The 19,228-nt window shown below is 55.2% G+C and overlaps 1 protein-coding gene across 1 annotated transcript in view; it reads left to right on the top strand.

Annotated features, from left to right (window-relative positions):
* The window catches only part of FSTL4 (follistatin like 4), a 294,835-nt gene that overhangs the window by 4,356 nt on the left and 271,251 nt on the right, over window positions 1-19,228 (top strand). Inside the window, exon 2 of the mRNA XM_069484454.1 lies at window positions 3,208-3,343. Coding sequence (XP_069340555.1) covers window positions 3,218-3,343 — 126 coding nt within the window. The 5' untranslated portion in view covers window positions 3,208-3,217. The remainder of the gene's footprint in view (window positions 1-3,207; window positions 3,344-19,228) is intronic.

Genomic DNA, 19,228 nt, shown 5'->3' with positions numbered 1-19,228 from the left:
AGCCCCCTCTGCACCCCAGCACCGGGTGGAGTGCAGGAATTAGGGGTGAGCAGCTTGCCCCTTTCCCTTGCTCTGCCTTGGTCAGAGTCACGGCCACTGGAGGAGGGCAGCTTTCGGAGGAAAGGAGAGACTCCGGGCTCAGGGCCTCCTATCTTACTCTATGTAGATTTTCTCCATCGTACTAACAGCAACTGTCTATCAAAATAAAACATTGCTAAGTGCTGGCAGGCAGCATAGGAGGGGGGTTAAGAGCATAGATGTCAGGGGTCCACCTGCCTGGCTCGGAAGCCCAGCCCTGCCACTTACTTGGTGGCACTTTGCCAGTGCCCATAATGGGGAGATTCTTGCATTTTCTTGCCATGGCCTTGGCAGGGTACTTAACCTCTCTGTGACCCTGTCTCCTGTGTCATCTGACGGGGGGATCATCATTGCCCTCCTCCTGGAGTAGAAAAATGAAGATTGTGAGTTAATACCTTTAACGTGTTTAGAACAGTGCCTGACACTTAGTAATTGCCGTGTAAGTGTTAACCAAATAGATAGTCTCTGCTTAGTTATTAGAACATCAAAATTGATTTAGGCTCAATATTAATTCTTTTTTATGAACTGAACTGTCATAACACTTGAGTTGTAAATTTTTAGGCTGTTGCTGCAGTAGATGCAATGAATTGTCAATCACTCTAAGTATAAAATGACATTCAAGACACATTCACAGTGCAGATGAAATCAGAGCTAGTGGTGGCCAAACCGAGCTAACCTTTACAGAGAAGCTGCCTGGCAGTACTTCCGTAGTTGGCCTGGTTGACGTGTTTCCCTGTTGCCAGATGGAGTCTTACGGAGCATCTCAACACAGACCGGATGGAACTTGTGGCAACTCCAGGTAGAGCTTGAGGCTTGGAGTTTGGGCTTCCTGAAACACGACTCGGACACAGCTAGTTTAATGCCCCCAGTCTGGGTGCATCTTCCTAAATGAAGTGACTTGGTGCTTGCCAAAATAACAATTGAAATGAATGGATTTTATTTTGATGCTATCCATTAATAACACAACATCAAACATAAGAGGTCTTAGATTACTAGGCAAATTAAAAATTAAATACTAGATTTTGTGGCTCATATATTTCATAACTCCAGGAATTGACATCTGTGCATTAATTAGAAAAAATTTTGTTCATCTTGCTGTTTTTAGTTTCTTTGGATGAGGGGGCATGAAAAGGAAGAAAAGTAGACCTTGATATGTGTGCTTAGTCCGCGAGCAATGTTTGGTAGTGGATAAGCAGGGAAAATTAATGAGAGTTCTAGCTTAATTTACCATGGCTGGGTTTTAAAATTCCAAAAATCCAGTAGCTGCTTTCTGAAGTCTCTGGAAAGTAGCTCTGTGTTCAGAAGAGGATAAATTTATGGAGAGTAGCTAGTTGTCTTACTTATTTTTAGAAAAACAGTTGCAGTTAAGGAAAGATGTTTTTATTTTCTCTAAGTCCTATATGTGATTTTTCCCCTGTTCCTCATCCCTGTAAGAATTCACAGCCCCCAGCTGGAGCCCTGGAGCAGGGGTGCGGAGTTGGGTGGGCGCCATTAACGTGACCGTCCTCGCCCAGGCGGTGACGGAAGTGGCACCGTCCCCACAGCAGGTGCCTGACGGTGGCGTGACTGTGACCTTCACGTTATATTTACTGGCCACCCAGACCGTCTCCCCAGGAGCTCAGCTTTGCCAACAGATGTCAAAGATGAATGACGGAAGGAAGAGATGTGGGCGTGGGAGCCCGTGGACTCTTTTCAAAACAAGGAGACACTCGCTCTTAAAAGATGGTGATACCCACAGCCTTGCCTTTTCTTAGGCCAGTGTTATATGTCCACAATTTTCAGTCTTACTTTTCCTCCCTGCGGGCATTTCTGTCTTAAGCTGGAGACATAAAGCGAATGTGGAGAGGCAGCTCTATTTGGACGTGGAAGGCAGCCAAAGGAACTCGGAACGTGGCAGGAGAGTGTGTGTGTGTGGCAGCCCCGTCCTCAGCACTAGCGCGCGCGTGTGTGTGTGTGTGTGTGTGTGTGGCAGCCCCACCCCTTCGCCTAGAGCAGGAATCCTTCACTGTGGACTGTGGGAGTGAGCGGGGTGGACCCCCTAAGCACCCGCTTGGTTCTGACTTGCAGCCTGCTCTGGACCCGCCGAGGCCGGGTCACCCTGGGTGGTGGCCTCTGAGGAGCTCCATGTATCCTCGTCTCGCCCGCGGTGACCGGAATGCAGCCTGGACCACATGTGATTCAGCACTAAACTGTGCGGTACACGCAGAAACCAATAACCCCTGAAGTTTCCCTGAGTAAGAGTTGTAAGGACTTCCTGTTGAGTCCCATCTGGCTGCGTTTCAAAGACAGATACTGAAATTATGGTTAGAGTATGTTCAGAGTAGAAACCCTGTCGATGGACTAGTCTGTGTCCTCATTCCCGTAGCACAGTTAGCGCAATGCCTGGTACGTGATAGGGGCTGGAATATTTATTGTAGCTGATCTTAGTTTTTCCAGCCATGTAATTCTTTGATTACCTTGAATTGCTCGTTTCTTGTCTTCTAGGAATTTAGACGATAATGTTAAAGTGAATCTCAGGTAACACTTTAAAGTGTATTGAAATTCCACTATCATTGGATGCTTGAATGCTGCTACAGGAATGATTGGCCTTGAAACTGAAATAGTGAACTTTATGATGCCATTTTGAAGCTCATTATCTTGTAAACTGAGGTGTCTGCTAGAAATGAGGTGTCACAGATTTAACATAATTTCTAATCAGCATTTCTTGAGCACTAATTGTATGCCCGGCCCCAAATGCTTTCTTGGGAAACTGAGGCATGGATCTGTAGGAACCTAACAGAGGTGACCCAGCTGTCTCATCCTGGTTTGTTCTTGTAAATACCGTGGTAGGGGGCGTTTCAAGCGGGTTTCCAGGCAACCGCATTTGTGGAGTTCTTACTGTGCGGGTGACACTGACGCCCTCAACCTTCGCAAGACCCCACGAGGCCTGCACTGTTGCCTCCGTTTTAGAGATAAGTAAACTAAGGCTCAGAAGTAACGTAGCGTCTCCAAAGTGGAGCAGAAGGGTCGGTGCTGGGGTCTAAGCCAGGTTGATGGGATTGTGGGGTCCCATCAGCACGTCCTAACCCGCCGTGACCTGCTGTACGTCTCACGGTGCTTAGTTCTGAGCATTTGTCCTTTTCTCAACAGACTCAACAGAATGAGGCCAGGAGGCTTTTGGCTGCGTCTCACGCTGCTCGGGGCCTCTCTGCCGGCCGCGCTGGGATGGACGGAGCCGGGAACCAGCGGGGGCCGGAGCGTGGGTGTGGCGGAGTCACCGTCAGAGGTACAGTCGAATACCGGCCGATGTGACATTTCCAACCGGTTTCTTTTTGATGTTACAGTGTCTGATTTCTCTTCCACCTCCGGTTTAGATCAATTAGGCCACAATGTGAATTAAAATAGCACTCCCTCTTGGGTGGGGGACAGAGGAAGGCAACATCTGTTGATGTGGACAGGAGGTTTATATCATGGTGTGAGTAACGGCTCTGGAATCTCTCGAACGCAGACACCGGGTTCGGAAACCAAGCTTCGGTTGCACGGTTAGTCTTCAGCAAAGACCCTCAAGAGAGTGGCCTTTCTGTATCCTTAATAAAACTCTGAAAACGCAGACTAATTGGTGGAGCACACCCATGTGAATTAGTGAAGTATTTTAATTATAAAACATGTTTTAAAAGAAATGGACTCCCTTTCAGGTATGTAGATAAAAAGAACCAGACTGAGAAGGAACTGGCAAGTGGAGGCCCTAGGGGAGACTGCTTTAATGAACAGATAAGAATGATTAATGGCATGTTGGGTATATAAATCCTTCTAAAGTGCTTGAAAAACTTGTTCTCAATACCTCCCTGGAGAGTCTGGGTACACTGCTAATTGCTCAGTGAACTCTGATCTTAAGTGCCGAAGGGGCTTCAGAAATTGCAGCCCAGCCCTGCTCTCAAGGTAGTAGGCCCCATGAATTTGGGGCTCAGGGGATGTAGTTTTTCTGCAGAAAATGTCTCATGTATGCTCAACCGTAAGAAATGACAACACCCTTTCATTAAAACTACCTGGGATTTTCTCTGTGCTGTGACAAATAACAATTCTTATCAGGGAGCTTTTCAGGGTGTTTTTCCCTCCCCTTGTCTTCCTCGCCGCACGCCCTCTCCTTTTCTCCATCCCGGTTTCCTGTCCTGCGGAATGAGAAATAAAAATTGCCTGAAAAAGTCAACATTCCCAGAGAGTGGATGAGGTTACACAGTGTATAGTAGGATTAATGCATTATTTGATCAAAAGACACGATTTCTCTTTCATTATTACTTAATTGTAATGCAATCCCGAACCTACAAGCCTTAATCTGTAGGGAGCTACAGAAGTAATTTAACGCACACTTTTCCTGCTGAAGTCAGTGTGGCTTCCTCCTCTGTGGTGAGCAGGTGATTAAATAGAAACGCTATCTCTGCCATCTAAATCCGTGAAGGATGCAACTTAATGCTCTCTCGAGAGTCCAGAGGCTGCCTTGCTGGTGAGAACAGCATCCCCACATGGGGACGGCCTTATCCCCACACTCATATCCACACGAAGGGAAAACGATCGCTTAAATACTACAAATACATGGTTGAATATTTAAAAGCAAAGCAAACAGGCAAGCACAGGTATGCCCAGTCTTCATACTGCTGGGGCTCCTTGGCCCACTGTTTTCAATCACTTATTTCAATTAAAAAGTCAAGCTAATTAAGGTGGGATTTAGCTGGAAGTAAATTGAAGGTAAGTTAATATCAACCTAGGGTCTCTTCATCTCAGCTGTTAACACCCTAATTCTTTCTGTGCCAACAAGGGAGGGCTGCCGCTCACTGAGGAGGTGGGGCTGCTTCTTGGTTTGGGTTGTTCTCCCCCTGCCCGTCTTCTGAGTCCGGGAATGTTGCTGCTTCAGGAAAGGGAAGTGCTGACTCCGCAGACGCTGGGATGCAGGAACAATCGCCCTATCGATCATATTTTTTTTTTTTTTTTTTTGCTGTGGCTTTTGCTTTTGCAGTGTTATAACTTCTACTCATTGAGTCTGCTTGTAGCGATGATTAAATGAGATGATAATTCCAATGAGCCTGGTACATAGGATGGCCGCAGTAATGTTTAGCTGCAGAACGTTTATTTTTTGCTGACCCTGATCACACTCTGTGCAGTCCCTCCACTGCCCGGGTCCCTTGCTCAGTGGGAGGGTCCTGCCTGGCGTGGTCTCTCTTCCCGTGTCTGCATCTTTCCCTCCTCCAAGGCCCAGGTCTGGTTCTTACGTTTTCTCTAGAACCATCTTTGACCACTCTTGGTCACATTTGGTCTCTTTTTCTGAACTCTTGGTCCTTCCTGTCTTTTTTCCCTTCCTCTTATAATTTTTATTTTAGCATCTGGATGAAGCCTCTTCTCTTCCTTGCAGTGTCCAATAATTTTATGAGCAAAATAAAGGCTCAGTGGGTTTTTAAGCCAATGGAAACGTATGTGACATTTGGTACTGGTCACGATGTCACCCTGGTGCTTTCAAAATTCAAATCAGCCCGTCAGGTATTTAAGTCCGTGGCGTACCTACCCACATGGCAGGCTGGTCGCTGGTGGGGACATGGTGGTCTCCTCAGCCAACCTGTGAGCCGCTCGCAGGCCAGGCAGCCTTGGGTACGATCAATACCAAGATGGTCCTTGTGTTATAGTAATAGTTTCTGGGTAGTTTCTTCTTTGAATTGTAGTTCTTAATATACCCATAACTCACAGTCGAAAGCATATTAAACTCCTCTACCAATTTCCTCAGTCTTATTTCCTGGAAGAGTCAAAACCAACAAAGTTCCCTGAGAGACTCTGAATAAGCTGAGACACTTTTTCAGGAACCAGCTGCTACAACGTGTGTTTTCTTCCTGATAGCAGCACTTCACAAATACTCACTGACTTAAGATTTTTAAAGTACTTGGGAAGCATTAATAAGATTTGATTTGTCTTTAAAGTCATTACACCAATTACTTAAGTGTCCTAAGGGTAAACCAGAATTAACTGGCCAATGTGTGTGTGTGCGCGCATATTTTTAAAGCAACTATACAAGGGTGAATTTTTTGTTTTATGTATGAAAGCTGCAGTAGAAATAGCTTCAAGAAGTTTACCATTTTGCAGACCTGTAGCTAACAAGACGCAGCTGGGTGGAGTGGCTCCTTCACAAGAGTGGAGTGGCGGAGCGCGGCCTGGAATGCTAATATCATTCTGAATTCAGAGGAAACAATTCTGAGATGTACAATGTATTGAAATTCTGAAATGTTATTATATTTCTCCCCTTCCCTCTATACAGACGCTCCTTGACTTATGATGGGGTTATGTCCTGATAAACCCACTGTAAGTTGGAAATAGCATAAGTCGAAAATGCATTTAATACATCTAACCTACCAAACGTCATAGCTTAGCCTGGCCCATCTTCAGCCTGCTCAGAGCACAGACAGTAGCCTATGGTTGGGCAAAACCATCTAGCAGAAATCCTGTTTTATAATGAAGTATTGAATGTCTCTCGTAATTTAGCGAGTACCGTACTGAAAGTGAGGACCCGTTGTGTGGGTACCGGAAGCACAGTTTCTACTGGATGTGCATTGCTCATGCACCACCATGTTGAAAAATCCTAAGTCAGGGCCCGCCTCTGCCCTGGCCAAGATAAATGTAGTAACAAAATCAATATTGGTAGAATCTGCTATCTGGGAAACCGAGGAACCAGGAGGGAGTGAGAAGTGCTGTGGCGGCCGAGAGCCGACGTGCTTGAGAGGCAGGCGTTGGTGGCAGCCCCCCGCCCCCCTACAGGGCCCTGGGTGCTCTGTTCCGGCACCAGGGTCTGCCCCACGTGCCGGGCTCGGGGTTGAGTGGTGGCCGTTATAGTCTTACGCATCCTTCATGCATTTTACTTAACTTTTTCTAAATTATTCTTACCCATAGTATATATATATATAATCATGTACTAAGTACCTGTAAATGTTGTTATTACTTCTCACTTGCCTCGGTGCTTACAGACCAGAGGGACGTGGTGAGCTCAGGCACCAGGTGTTTTCAATATTTGCAAACGCTCTCAGTGTAAAGTCTCTGAGAAAAAATACGGGGGGATGGTATCAGTTAACGTGTGATCCCCTCCTCCCTAGCCCCAGGGGTCAGCTGAAGGCAGTGCTGATCCTCCCCGGCAGCCCGGCCTCTCCCCCTTCCATGAGCCTCGGCCCCAGATGCTGACCGCAGACATGGTGCGCCCGTCCCCGCAAGGTGGCTTCTAATTGCAGGGTCCCTGAATGCTCTCTGGCTCCCCTCTGGCTGGGCATTCAGGAGTACGGGCGCTGCTAAGACTGGGCATAAAACTTCAAAACTATTTAAGGCAATGCCCCCACCCTCTGCCACCCTTCCGGATAAAGTGCTTCTCCCTGGCACCCACGCCCCGACCACTCTTCCTGATTTCTGGGGAAGAGCAGCTTGAGGTCTGCCCACGAGTGTCTCTACTCACCCTGGCCTCAACCCCATCGTGGGCATGAAGACAAGAAACTCTCTTCTCCCTGTGAACAGACGGGTCCAGGCTGGATGCTCACTCAGCGTTTTCTAAGCCTCACCTGCAGCACAGGCGACGTGCACGCCCGTGTGTTTTCTGCAGTGTCACTCCCCCCACCCCAGGCACCCACTGCCCACAGTTCTAGCGTGTGACTCGCTTCAAACAAGATGAGCCTGTGGGCAAGACGGCTCAGCAGGATGCGAGAACCGCCTTCTCCATTGGCCATGCCATGGCCCTGGGATTACCAAGCTCCCCTTTCCCAGGGGTCCAGGACTTCCGCTGCAGGTGGGGTGCTGGCAGTGGGCACAGGGGTCCTCTTCTCCGTGTCCCCAACACTCAGCCGTGCCCCTCTGCTGCTGATTCTGAGTCAGAGGACGTGTGCGGTTTCTCAGGTGGAACTGGGAGGTCTCAGCCTCCCCCCTGCAGGTGCACAAGCACATCCGTAATTTTCAAGGTGATGGGTGGTAGCAGATGCTTCCGAGTTCTCGGGGACGTCGGGAGGAGCCCATTCCCCTTTACAAAGTCAGTGTGGGCTGTGCGCTACCCCAGCACCTCCTGGGCTTCAGTGTGCTTGTGAACGGCCTGGGGTCTGGTTGAAACTGCGGGTTCTGATGCGGGAGGTCTGGGCGGATCCTGAGAGTGGGAGCCCCCGTGGTGCCCACACTTCTGGTCTCAGCGGACTGGGGCACGGGGGCCTTGGAGCAGGTTCCCCCAGCCCCGTGCACACAGGCAGGAAGGAGAGTCACAGCTGGATGAACCCTGGCATTTTTTTTTTTAACCTCTTCTTACGTGATGCTGCTGACCGCAGTGAGGAAGAGGAGAGAAGCAGGCTGCAGTCTCGCTGGGAAACAGCCTGATGAGACCGGCCTGGGGGCAGGTGGGCGAGAGAAGGGTGAACTGAGGCAGACCGGGTTCTGGAGCCATTTTCGCCCATTTCCCAACAGCTGGACAGGCAACCTTGGGTCTCCGAACCCACATTCCCCAGCGGGTGTCTGTAGGTGGCTTAGATCCCAAGGGAGGGCATTCTCCAAGCTGAGGCTTAGCCCACCCCCTGCTCCCAGGGCCAACACACACCGCCACCCCCAACTGCCGCCGCCGTGGTGCCCATGCTGGTGTCCTGCCCCATCTCTGTCCCCAGGGCCCAGCCAGGCCATCTTGGGGACCTGCACTGCTGGGTCTGTGCTCTGTTTTGGAGTCTTATTTTTATCTTTGTCCTTGGACAGGGGAAGTCACCGTCTTTGTTCTCTGTGTGGGGTGTTTATCTGCCACCACCGTCTCAGCCAGCCCTGCTGTGCCGTACGGGTCAGCACGCTGGGTGCGCCTCTAGTACTTTGAGATCACGGTTGATGGAATCTTAATTGGCCTTGAAAAGTTCTGTGACCAGGAAAATGAGCCTTTATGAGTTCACAGAAAACCATTATTTTTCTTCCTCTTAATTTCACATTTACTCATCTACTTTATTTACGCCTCTGCTGCTAAGCGGTCTACGCTCCTCTAGGAGACCCCCACCCTCGTGATCAGGGAGGCAGGCCATGCTGTAAACGGAGCTCCAGTTTCCCTCTTTCGGGGAGTTGGCAGCACCAGACCTGCCGAGCCCCACCCTCTGCCCGGCGTGTCTCCCCTGCCCCGTGGGCTGTTGCTGTCGCTCCCATTTAGAGACAAGACAACGTTGCGTTGGAGTCAGACAGGCTCAAACAGGGCCCCGCGAGTGGGCTCCGCTTTTCCGTCCCGCCAAGCCTGAGCCGCCGTCCTTCTGCCCCCACGGCTGTGGTCCCTGCCACGCAGCTCCTGGGCCTCATCTTGTCCCCAGCCGCCTGGGACGTAGAGGTGCTGGTTCCAGAAATGGAAGGCGTCGTGTGACGTGGGCCCTGTCCCCTAAGCAGGTGCCTCGGAGGACACAGCGGTGGGAGCTGGCACATGGTGCTGGTGTCGGGTGGAGGCGGCGAGCCCAGGTGCCCACGGAGCCGCCTGTCCACGTGGCCACGCCTCCCTCCTGCCGGTCGCCGTCACTTCCGCGTCTCCGCCTGCGGCAGGCCCTGGAGTCGGGAAGGCCTGGAGCAGGGGGAACCCCGTTCTTCCCTCCGAATAAAAGCAGCCTGGTCTCCCCCTGCTAGTGAGAGAGAAAGAAAACACTCGCTCTTGGCTGGAGTGAGGAGCAGCCTGCAAGAGGCCTGCGGGGCGGGGTGTCCCCTCGTCACATCACGAGTTTTGCCCAGGCAGGGGCAGGGGACCTGGTGCCACTGAGACCCCGGGGGTGGCCGGGCAGCCCCGGGAGAGAACTGTGTGCCCTGGGTCTGTGGGGCATTCTGGGTGGCACCTCATTGCTCGATGCTACATCTAGACGCTGGCCCCTCCTGACCCAGCCCTGTTGACCGTGAGCCCGCACGTTTCATGTCCCCGCTTTCTCCTCCAGGACGTCTCTTGTTGTTTGAAAGCCCCGGCTGGTTCTGCCTGCCCAGGCCGAGCCGCCGCCTCCCACGCTGCCTGTCTGCGACCTCCGGCCGTGCCCCCGCCCTCGGATCGGGGGCTGCAACCCATGTCTTCCCTGCCAGCCCCGTAGAGGAGGGCGTCCCTCGCCCTCTCCGGCCTTCAGGGTGGCCACGAGTGAAATGCAGGCACCATCTCGGAGCTGTCGTGAGGACTAAGACGGAGCCTGGGTGGTGCCTGCCCAGCACGTGGCAGTCGGAGCTGCGTTTTCGTGTCCAGCGTCTCAGAACCCAGCAAGTCCTCACCGGGACGGCCACACGGTCCCCCTGTGCCACGTCGGTCGTCTCTGCTGAGAGTAGCAAGGCAGCCTGTGGGGCGAGAGGGTCCTCTTGGGGCTGGAACGGCCAGTACCCCGGGGTCTGGGCCCATGTCTAGGACAGCCAGGCGCACAGTAGGATGTTCAGGTGTTTGTTGAGTGAGTAAACAAGTGAGCCATCTGCTGTTCTTCATCGCAGGGGGGCATCACCTGACTGCCGTTGGCTTCCACTTCCGGTAGAATCCCATCCTCAGCCTCAAATCTTCCCAACTTCCTCATCGAACGGATAGAGGCTTAAGCGAGTCCTATGGGCTGTGTGGGGGGAAGGGGTGAGACCCCTGACTCAGGTGCTATCCCCTCCTAGAGTAATTTTTGGGGCCTGCCTGGCTCTGGCTGTTCGTCCTCCACAGAGGCCAGTGTCACTGTAGGCAGCCAGACCCCTGCCAGAAACAGGAACCCCGAGAGGGAATCGTAAAGTCAAACAAATGTGGGAGGCTCTGTTTGTGCTTAGAGTTTTCAAGGTCAGCAGGAATCGTCTGTGGCCCCGGGGAGGGGTCCCCACACCTCTCCTTGCAAAGGGAAGAAGGGGTTGAGGGACGGTAGAATAGAACTTCTCTTCTGAAACATCACTAAATAGGTGTAAGACCGTTGGTTGACTCTCTTTGACACTGGTCTTGGGACAATTGCCCTGAGAGCTTGTTTGAGCTCTGCTATTGTTAAAAGCTTGCTCTCTAAAGAAAACCGAACTCTTTCCCCATTTATTTCCTCTTCCAGCCTTGCATTTAAAATGTGCCTTGAAAACTCTCCCTACAGGAAAGACCTCGGGTTTCTGTGGTTCTGCCGACGCCACACTTTGAGCGCCGTGCCAGGCAGCTGGGCTTTCACGTGGGGACGCGGGAGGTGTCGGCCGCGAGAGGCCTGCCAGGTACACGCTGTAATTGGAGCAGCTCTAAAATATGCCCATGGCGCCTCCTCTTCCTCCTCCGCTCTCCTGTTTGGTTGTTACTGCCGTTTTCGCACGAGCATTTGGCTGTGAAGAGTGGGCTTCTCCGCCGCGTGCCGGGGCGTTCACGCCTGGCAGCACGGCTCGGGGTTTTGTCTCTGTGTCCCCAAGCAGAGCTTCCTGTTTGACCTTCCCGTAGTGCCGCTGCCTGCAGGGGTCTCTGAGCCCTGGGCTGGCCGGGCCAGGCGGAACATCGAGTCGTCCTGAATCTTAGTGATCAACGGGTACCCCCTGAGCACCCAGCCGTGCGCGTGGGCCTGTGCCGGGGCTCGGCTGAGCGGCTGGGGAGAAACGGGGTCTGTGATTCCATCCGTGAGGCCTGGGGAGCGCTGGGGTGCAGGGCGGGGGCAGGAGCGATCAGCTGTTGCAGAATGGATTCCGCGTTGGCAGAAGGAATTAAACACCTACCTCAGTCAGTGCCCTTCCTAACCTATGTATGATGACTAAACTAAATCTTAACTTTAGCCTAAAGAGAATGAGGTGTATTTATTGAGCAACAAAGAAGGAAGTAGCCCCTGCCTCCTCCGTCGCCCCAGCCCGGCCCCGGGCAGGATGCTTGTTCCCACGGTCCAGACGTGCCCTGCACGGCCGAGGGCAGATCTGGCCTGTCCTGCTCGGTGACTCGCTGCTCTGGAGTCCCCAGAGGGGGTTGGGGACTGGAGGAAGCTGGGGACTGAGTGTCCCCCTGTGTGGGACGGATGTGGTGCTGAGCGCAGCCGCCCCGGGGGTCCACGTGCCCACCAGGGCCTGCGCCCGCCTGGGCCCGCTCCCCTGCGGTGGCTCCACCCGATGCGGCCGCGTCCTCGCTGGCTCAGCAGCTGCGAAGTCCCACTCAGAGCACTTGGGCTGGTGGTGGAGGGGGGTGGACGCCCATCGTTGCTCTCCCCGTGTCGTCTTTCTCAGGGTGCCGCAGCGTGTGACACGGCCACCCCAGCGCCCCACACCGTCACACTGGGGGTCTTAGTCCTCTCCTGTGGAGTCCCACCTTGAGCACAGTGTCCGCCCTGGTCCACCGGATTGTAGCTGGTCATCGTAGTCCACTGGGTGTTGCTGTGTAGGAACGTCTGAGGCGGGCGATTTATAAAGAAAGAGGTTTATTTGGCTCACGGCTCTGCAGGCTGTGTGGGAAGCAAGCCGTCACACCTGCGGCCGGCGAGGCTTTCGGGCGGCTTCTCCGCGTCGCAGAGGGCGAAGGGGAGCTGGGGTGCAGGTCACTGGTCAGAGCAGGGGCACGAGAGGGGAGGTGCAGGCTCTCTTGAACACCCGCTCTCAGCGGAGCTCGTGGAGCACAACTAGCCCATTGCAGCAGGGCAGCACCGAGCCGTTCGCGGGGGATCTGCCCAGACGCCCCTCATTAGCCCCCTCCAACGCTGGGGATCGTTTCTGCGTGAGGTCTGGGGGCACAGACGTCTAAACCACGGCACGGTTGTTCAGCCATCCTCAGGAACGAAAACACTTTCATGGCCGTGCTGCCTGGAACAAAGTGACCCGGGATTCATTACACATTCTAGATGAAAACTGTATGTAGGATTTAAATCCAAACTTATTCAACATGACTGTTCTTAAAAGTTGCCAGTGAAGATCGTCATGCACTTCGCTCTGCGGGATTCCTGTCTGATACCTCACATGGGATCTCCTGGGAGAAGGAAGAAAGAGCTGTAAGAAACTGGTGCACACGCGGCAGCCGCTACCGTGGTGCAAAGCGTGTTCAGCTAGCAGCGTGGGCCAAGCCGTGGGCGAGGCGAGAGTTGAGAGCAGAGAGGCGCTGGGTGGGCGCGGGACTGGGAAGGGCCTCTCGGAGGCAGAGGGGCTTGGGGGAGACGGCTGGGATCTGAGTGGGCGGAGCATCTAAGGGGAAGGACCCCCGGGGCCCAGGTGTGGGTGGAACAGGCCACGGCTGGGGGGAGGGGAGGGGAGAAGAGGTGGCCGGAGACGGTTGCTGGGCCTGTTGTCCCGGTGAATCACTGGGGCCCTTTTGGTGGCCAGGAGCAGAACCCCGTGCAAAGAAGGGTCATCATGGGGGCTCAGACGTCTCCTGCAGCGAGTGGCAGGGTGGCCTGGTGGGCTCAGGTAGAAGGGTGCCGGCAGCCTGTCCCTCAACCCCCCCGAGCCCTGACGTCCCCTCCTGCATTTCTCCATCCTCTGCCTGTCTGCCCTGGAGACCAGGAAGTCCGGGAAGACCCACAGACCTGCGGGTCCGTCCTGCTGCTGCCAGCGCCTGACGTTGCACGAACACGGCCGCCGCGGGAGCCTGCAGCGCCGGGCCTGGCCTGTCCCCGGAGGCCGGTCTGTGCCCTCCCAGCCTCACGGGGAGAACCGTGTTGGCCAGCGTGGGAGGCGCCTGCCTGGTCCCATTGCCTGTGGCTGGGGCAGGTGCTGACGGCGAGGGGGTGTTCAGGGGCTCTGAGGACAGGGTGGGTGCAGCGCCGGGAGAAGGCGCGGGAGAGGAGGTTACCGTGGGTGGCGGACAGCTGGCGAGGCTGCGGAGCCCGGCGAGCCTCTCGGCGAGCGCTCAGAGGATCCGAGCCCGGGCTTTGCAAGTGTGGGGTGTTTCATGGAGTCGGGTCTTCACATCTGCAGAGGGGTGTTGGCCCTGGCAGGAGGGCCTGCCCGCATGGGGGTCTTGGCTTTGCTTGCCCACCTTCCTCCGCCTGTCCCGGCACCGTCTCCTCACCAGCCTGGGCTGTCTGTGGCCTGGCGGAAGCCCGGCTTGTCCGTCCCGGGATATCCCGGCAGACGGGCTGTCGCATGGGCTCCGCCCCCGCGGCTCACTCACGTCTCGCCAGCCGCCTCCCGGTGCCTGTGCTGTGGTTCGAGTGTCCCTCCCCAAACCACGTGTCCCTCCCCGAGCCACGTGCTGGAAACTCAGTCCCCAAGGCGGCAGCACTGTGAGGTGTTCAGGTCGCGAGGGCGGCCCTGCACGTGGATTAATGCCGAGTCTAGAAGGGCTGAGGCGTCCGGCGAGTTCAGCCACTTGTTCTCACACTGCCTCTCTGCCCGTCTGCCGTGGCTGACGCAGCAAGACCCCCCAGCCCCCCAGTGCCGGCCCCTCGATCCTGGACTTCGCAGCCTCCAGAACCGCGAGCCAGGACGTTTCTGTGCGTTGTAAATTGCGCAGTCTCAGATACTTTGTTACAGTGGCGCAAAAGGGACTGAGACAGCCTGTGTCCACGCACCGCCACCAAATTCACTGAAGGGCAGCAGGCACTGGGGCTCGGACGTGGCCACGTGACGCCGCAGCCACCTCCCCCTGGCTGCAGGGAGCTCCTCAGTGCAGCTGCCGTGAGGTTCAGCTGGAATTGCTCTCGGGAAGAAAGAGGGGCTCCGTGGGGGCGGAGCATGGCTTGACCAGACGCTGCTTTTTAGAGGGTCCGTCACCCTGCAGAGCCGGGCAGACAGCGCCTGACAGACCAAATGCCACTTCTGTCCTCGTCGTCTCTCAGTATCCGCTCTGCAGGGGGACAGTCGATTCGGGCTGTTGGGGACAAAGCTGGCGTGTCCCAGGCACGGGGCCCCTCCTGGGCCGTGCTGGTGGCCGGGTCTGGCCCGGCTCCTGAACTGGCAGGTGGGGGCAGATGTTTCTCCAGCCGAGGAGGGACGTTTCTGTGCACCCGCCCTTGCTCTGTCCTCACGGCGATGCCACGGGCGCTTCCTTCAGCCCCATCTTCAGGTGAGGAGGCCGCAGGTCGTGGAGCTCCCACCCGAGGAGCAGGGGAGGACGGGAAGTGGCAGCTTGTTCTCCCTGTGACAGTCAGAGGGGCCGGGTCCTCGTAAACACCGAGCCAGCCATGCTGACCGCCGGCGCCTTTCTTCCTTTTGAATCTGTTGCAAAAGAAAATTGAAAAAGAGTCTTATTGTGCCTTAAAGGCTTTTTAATTAAATATAACTCACTTAATTTAAACTACTTTAAGGTCCATTTTTTAATATAAGTGTTATAGTGGCTCAATGAAAGTGCCTCCTCGTGCAGGTGTGTGTGGGGTTTATCCCTGCACGGAAAGCCCGCGGGGGCCAGACCCGCTGTCTACTGAGACGGCAGTCAAGAGTCACCCGGTCCCGAGTGTCGGGAGGCTCCGGGAGTGGGCAGGAGTCGAGGCTGCTGGGGGGCCGTGACGGTGGGAGGCGGTGGGGGGTGCGGGGCCCAGCACGGCAGACCGGCGGCCGAGGCGATGCTGCCACCGTTCCTGGTTCTCGCTGCCGGTGCCGCAGCCACAGAGGGGAGCTGGCGGCAGAGGGAGGCTTGCTGGGTGGGTAGGACGAGGGGCCGAACAGTCCCGAGCAGACACGTAGACAAATGTCGGCTCAGACTGGGCAGGTCCCTACTCAAATCGCAGCGCCTAAGAGGGGCCCTCCCGACTTCCTGGTCCAAAACAGCGCGGCCTCTCCCCCCTGGCCGTCTGTCCCCCTTCCTTGTTGTGTTTGTTGCCTGTCTCCTTGCAAGAGAGCGTAAGCTTCGCGGGGGCTGCGGCTGGTGGCGCTGCTCTCCCTCTAAGACAGTGCATGTCTGTGGAGTGAATGGGTGCAGGGGCAATGCAGGCTCGATCGAGGGAACTGCCCAGGGGCCACCGCGAGCTCCGCTGAGAGCCCTGGGCCAGGCGCTGAGTGTCAGGGGCAGCCTTGTGGTGGGGACGCAGGAGGGCCTGATGGGGCAGCATCCACCAAGCTGGGCCCCCTGGGATATGAGTGACGAACGAGGAAGGGAGAGGAGGCAGCAGAGGTGCCCAGGAGGACAGAGGGACACTGGCCAAGCAGGTGGATCGGAGGGGAGGGGACCTGTTTTGGGGCCAGATGAGTTTCTGGATTGAAGACTTGGATTAAAGGGTCTCATGTGTCCATTGGCCAGGAGGGTCCTGAGACATCTGCCAGTTCCGGTGTTTTTCGCCTGTCCCCATCAGACACCGCTCTTGCCCAGCCCTGGCCCCAGCTTGCTCACCTTCCCCAGGCTTCACTCAGATCCAGCCGCCCAGCCCCACCAGGACTCTGGAACATTCTGCATCTTTATGTCAGATCATCTACATCTGCGACCCCCTCACTCTGTCCACAAAAACCAGAATGATAAATAGACGCAGACATGAGGCCTGTGCTGGAGAGCAGCCTTTCTTCCTCTTTTCGTATTGTTTTAATGTTCTAGGCACAAATTATTCTGGACCTCGTCTTGGGCTTGCAGCTGGCCGCAAGAAAAACAAGCGGCAGAGTGGAGCGTCATGTTAAGCAGGTTGATGCTGAGTCCTGTCACTTGCTGGTTGGTACCCGGAGCAGATGATGAATGATTAAATGGGAACTCCTGCCCCCGTCCTCCCTGGCCATCTTCTCTCCCCCCCAGACACCCACGGACAGCCCTGGCTTTCCGACGGAGCACAGACTGCGGGAACAGAGCCAGCGCAGGGAGGGAGTTTGACAGGACAGTGGGTGGACGTGAAGCGTGTCAGAATGAGGACGTGTCACAGAGTGTCCCTGTGTTTCTGTAGAAACTTCCCTGCAGAAGGGAAAACCCAGAAAGTCAGGCTGCAGGGACACTTAGGGTGCCACCAGCCCCCCTGTGTGCCGCCAACCTCCCTGTGTGCCACCAGCCCCCCGGGCACCTCCCTCACTCCCGCGTGCTCACCTGGGGATCTTGGCGTCACCTGATTTTGCTCCAGCTGCAGGTGTGCTCGGGGCCGCTGCTGCGCCCGCCCCGTGCTGGGGGACAGCTTGAGGCGACATGGACCCTGGGGCGACAGACGCTGCTCTCGTGGTCACAGTCCAGCGTGGCCACTGCGCTGGTGGCTAAGTGGCTGTGCACACAGTGGCCCTGCCAGCCTCGGTGGAACAGGGTACTAACGAAGGGGCCCCTCAGGGTGCCCACCCAGAGCCCCTGCTGCCGGCTGCTAGGATAGTGCCGGGAGTGGCGCGTGCTTGTCCTGAGGGAGACGCCCGATTACTTCCCAAATCAAAAGTTAATTAGAAGACTGCCTTAAATTCGGAGCTAAATTTTCTTTTTTAATTGTAAATGAATAACCTTTAGCTTAAAGCTTTAAATGATATCTAGATCCTCGTATAGCATTTTATGTATTCCATACTTTTAAAGGTGAGAGAATCAACATCTAAACCATCTTAATTTCTGAAGGTGGGCGAATAACCCCAATCCTGTTCTGTCTCGTGCCTGGTAATCGCCATTCATGCTGTTTCTCTTTGGAGCATCACGACTTGCTCCTTCACAGGTCACCCTCTGCTGCCATCAGAAAGCCCCGCAGGGAACTGTCCGTGGGACTCTGCCCACGTTTCTGAGATATCTCCTAACTCACCCTGGCGGCTGTCGGGCTGCCCGTGTTGCGGGTGGGCACACTGAGGTATCTCCTAACTCACCCTGGCGGCTGTCGGGCTGCCCGTGTTGCAGGTGGGCACACTGAGGTATCTCCTAACTCACCCTGGCGGCTGTCGGGCTGCCCGTGTTGCGGGTGGGCACACTGAGGTATCTCCTAACTCACCCTAGTAGGTGTCGGGCTGCCCGTGTTGCAGGTGGGTACATTGAGGTATCTCTTAACTCACCCTGGTGGCTGTCGGGCTGCCCGTGTTGCAGGTGGGCACACTGAGGTATCTCCTAACTCACACTAGTAGGTGTTGGGCTGCCCGTGTTGCAGGTGGGTACATTGAGGTATCTCCTAACTCACCCTGGTGGCTCTCGGGCTGCCTGTGTTGCGGGTGGGCACACTGAGGTATCTCCTAACTCACCCTGGTGGCTCTCGGGCTGCCTGTGTTGCGGGTGGGCACACTGAGGTATCTCCTAACTCACCCTGGCGGGTGTCGGGCTGCCCGTGTTGCGGGTGGGCACACTGAGGTATCTCCTAACTCACCCTGGCGGGTGTCGAGCTGCCCGTGTTGCGGGTGGGGACGTGGCAGCAGGTGGCACCCGGGCAGCTCCTGCAGGGCTGTGGCTGGTGGAGCAGCTGCTCATGAAGTCGGGTCATCCAGACCGACTGGAGGCTCTGGGGGTCTCGCTGCCCAGTCCCCCTCGTGGACGCAGGGAAATCGACGTTTCTAGGTGTGCCCACGGGGACGCTATTGATGGGTCCATCATGGTGAATTTTTGTTTTACTAGTAAAGTAAGAGTCCCTTAATAGTAAAGATATTTCTTTGACACTTAAAAAAGTCATCTGACGTGGTCTCTTCCTTTTGTCTTGATAAACCTCTCTTGAGACCCCCTGGCTTAGTTATCTTCGGCCCCCCACTCCTGTGTCCATACTGGTTTCCTCACTTTGATCCGTTTATTGTGGGATAGGAAATAGAAGGGGCGTAGAACGGCGTTTCGGCCCCAGACTGCTGGAGAAGCACAGTCTCTTCCCCCGCGTGGTCACTCCCCTGTGGTCCCCGTGTCCTGGGGCCGTGAGAAAGGCCAGCGTGGCCTCCGCTGCCGGGCGGTTCTGGGCAGAGCTGGCCAAATGGTACCAGACTCCCTGGGCTACTTAAGCCTCTGCAGGTTTAGTACTGTCAGCTGCTGTCCCCGTGCCCCAACCTGGGAGCCTTTGACTCTTTCAGGGCAGTAAGCCAGTCCCCAAGGGGTCTACACACTTCTGCCCGACCCCAGAGGGCTCCCTGGGGCAGGCAACATGAACTCTGACCCCTCACCTAGGTGGTGTTTCTCAAAAGCCGGCACTCTTTGGTATTTTGGTGTGCAGGCTCTGTGTGACTGAGGCGGCAGGGGGTGTTGAGACTGTCCCCCAGACAATCCTGTTCTTTGCTCAGTCATTCAGCCTGACTCTCAAATTAGCCCCGAGTGCAGGGTTAATTCCTTAACCTTCTCCGTCATCGGGCTTCGAAGCCCCAGACACGATGTGCTGGGAAATGTAACAACGTGATGGTTTCCCTCTGCCTTTAGCTCAGCCATACAAATGAGATAAAGTGTAAAAACGCCCGGGGTGGGCTCGGTAAGTGG

This window comes from Eulemur rufifrons, chromosome 10, assembly GCF_041146395.1.
Source record: "Eulemur rufifrons isolate Redbay chromosome 10, OSU_ERuf_1, whole genome shotgun sequence".
Lineage (NCBI taxonomy): Eukaryota > Metazoa > Chordata > Mammalia > Primates > Lemuridae > Eulemur > Eulemur rufifrons.
This window is presented reverse-complemented; position numbering and strand designations above follow the sequence as displayed.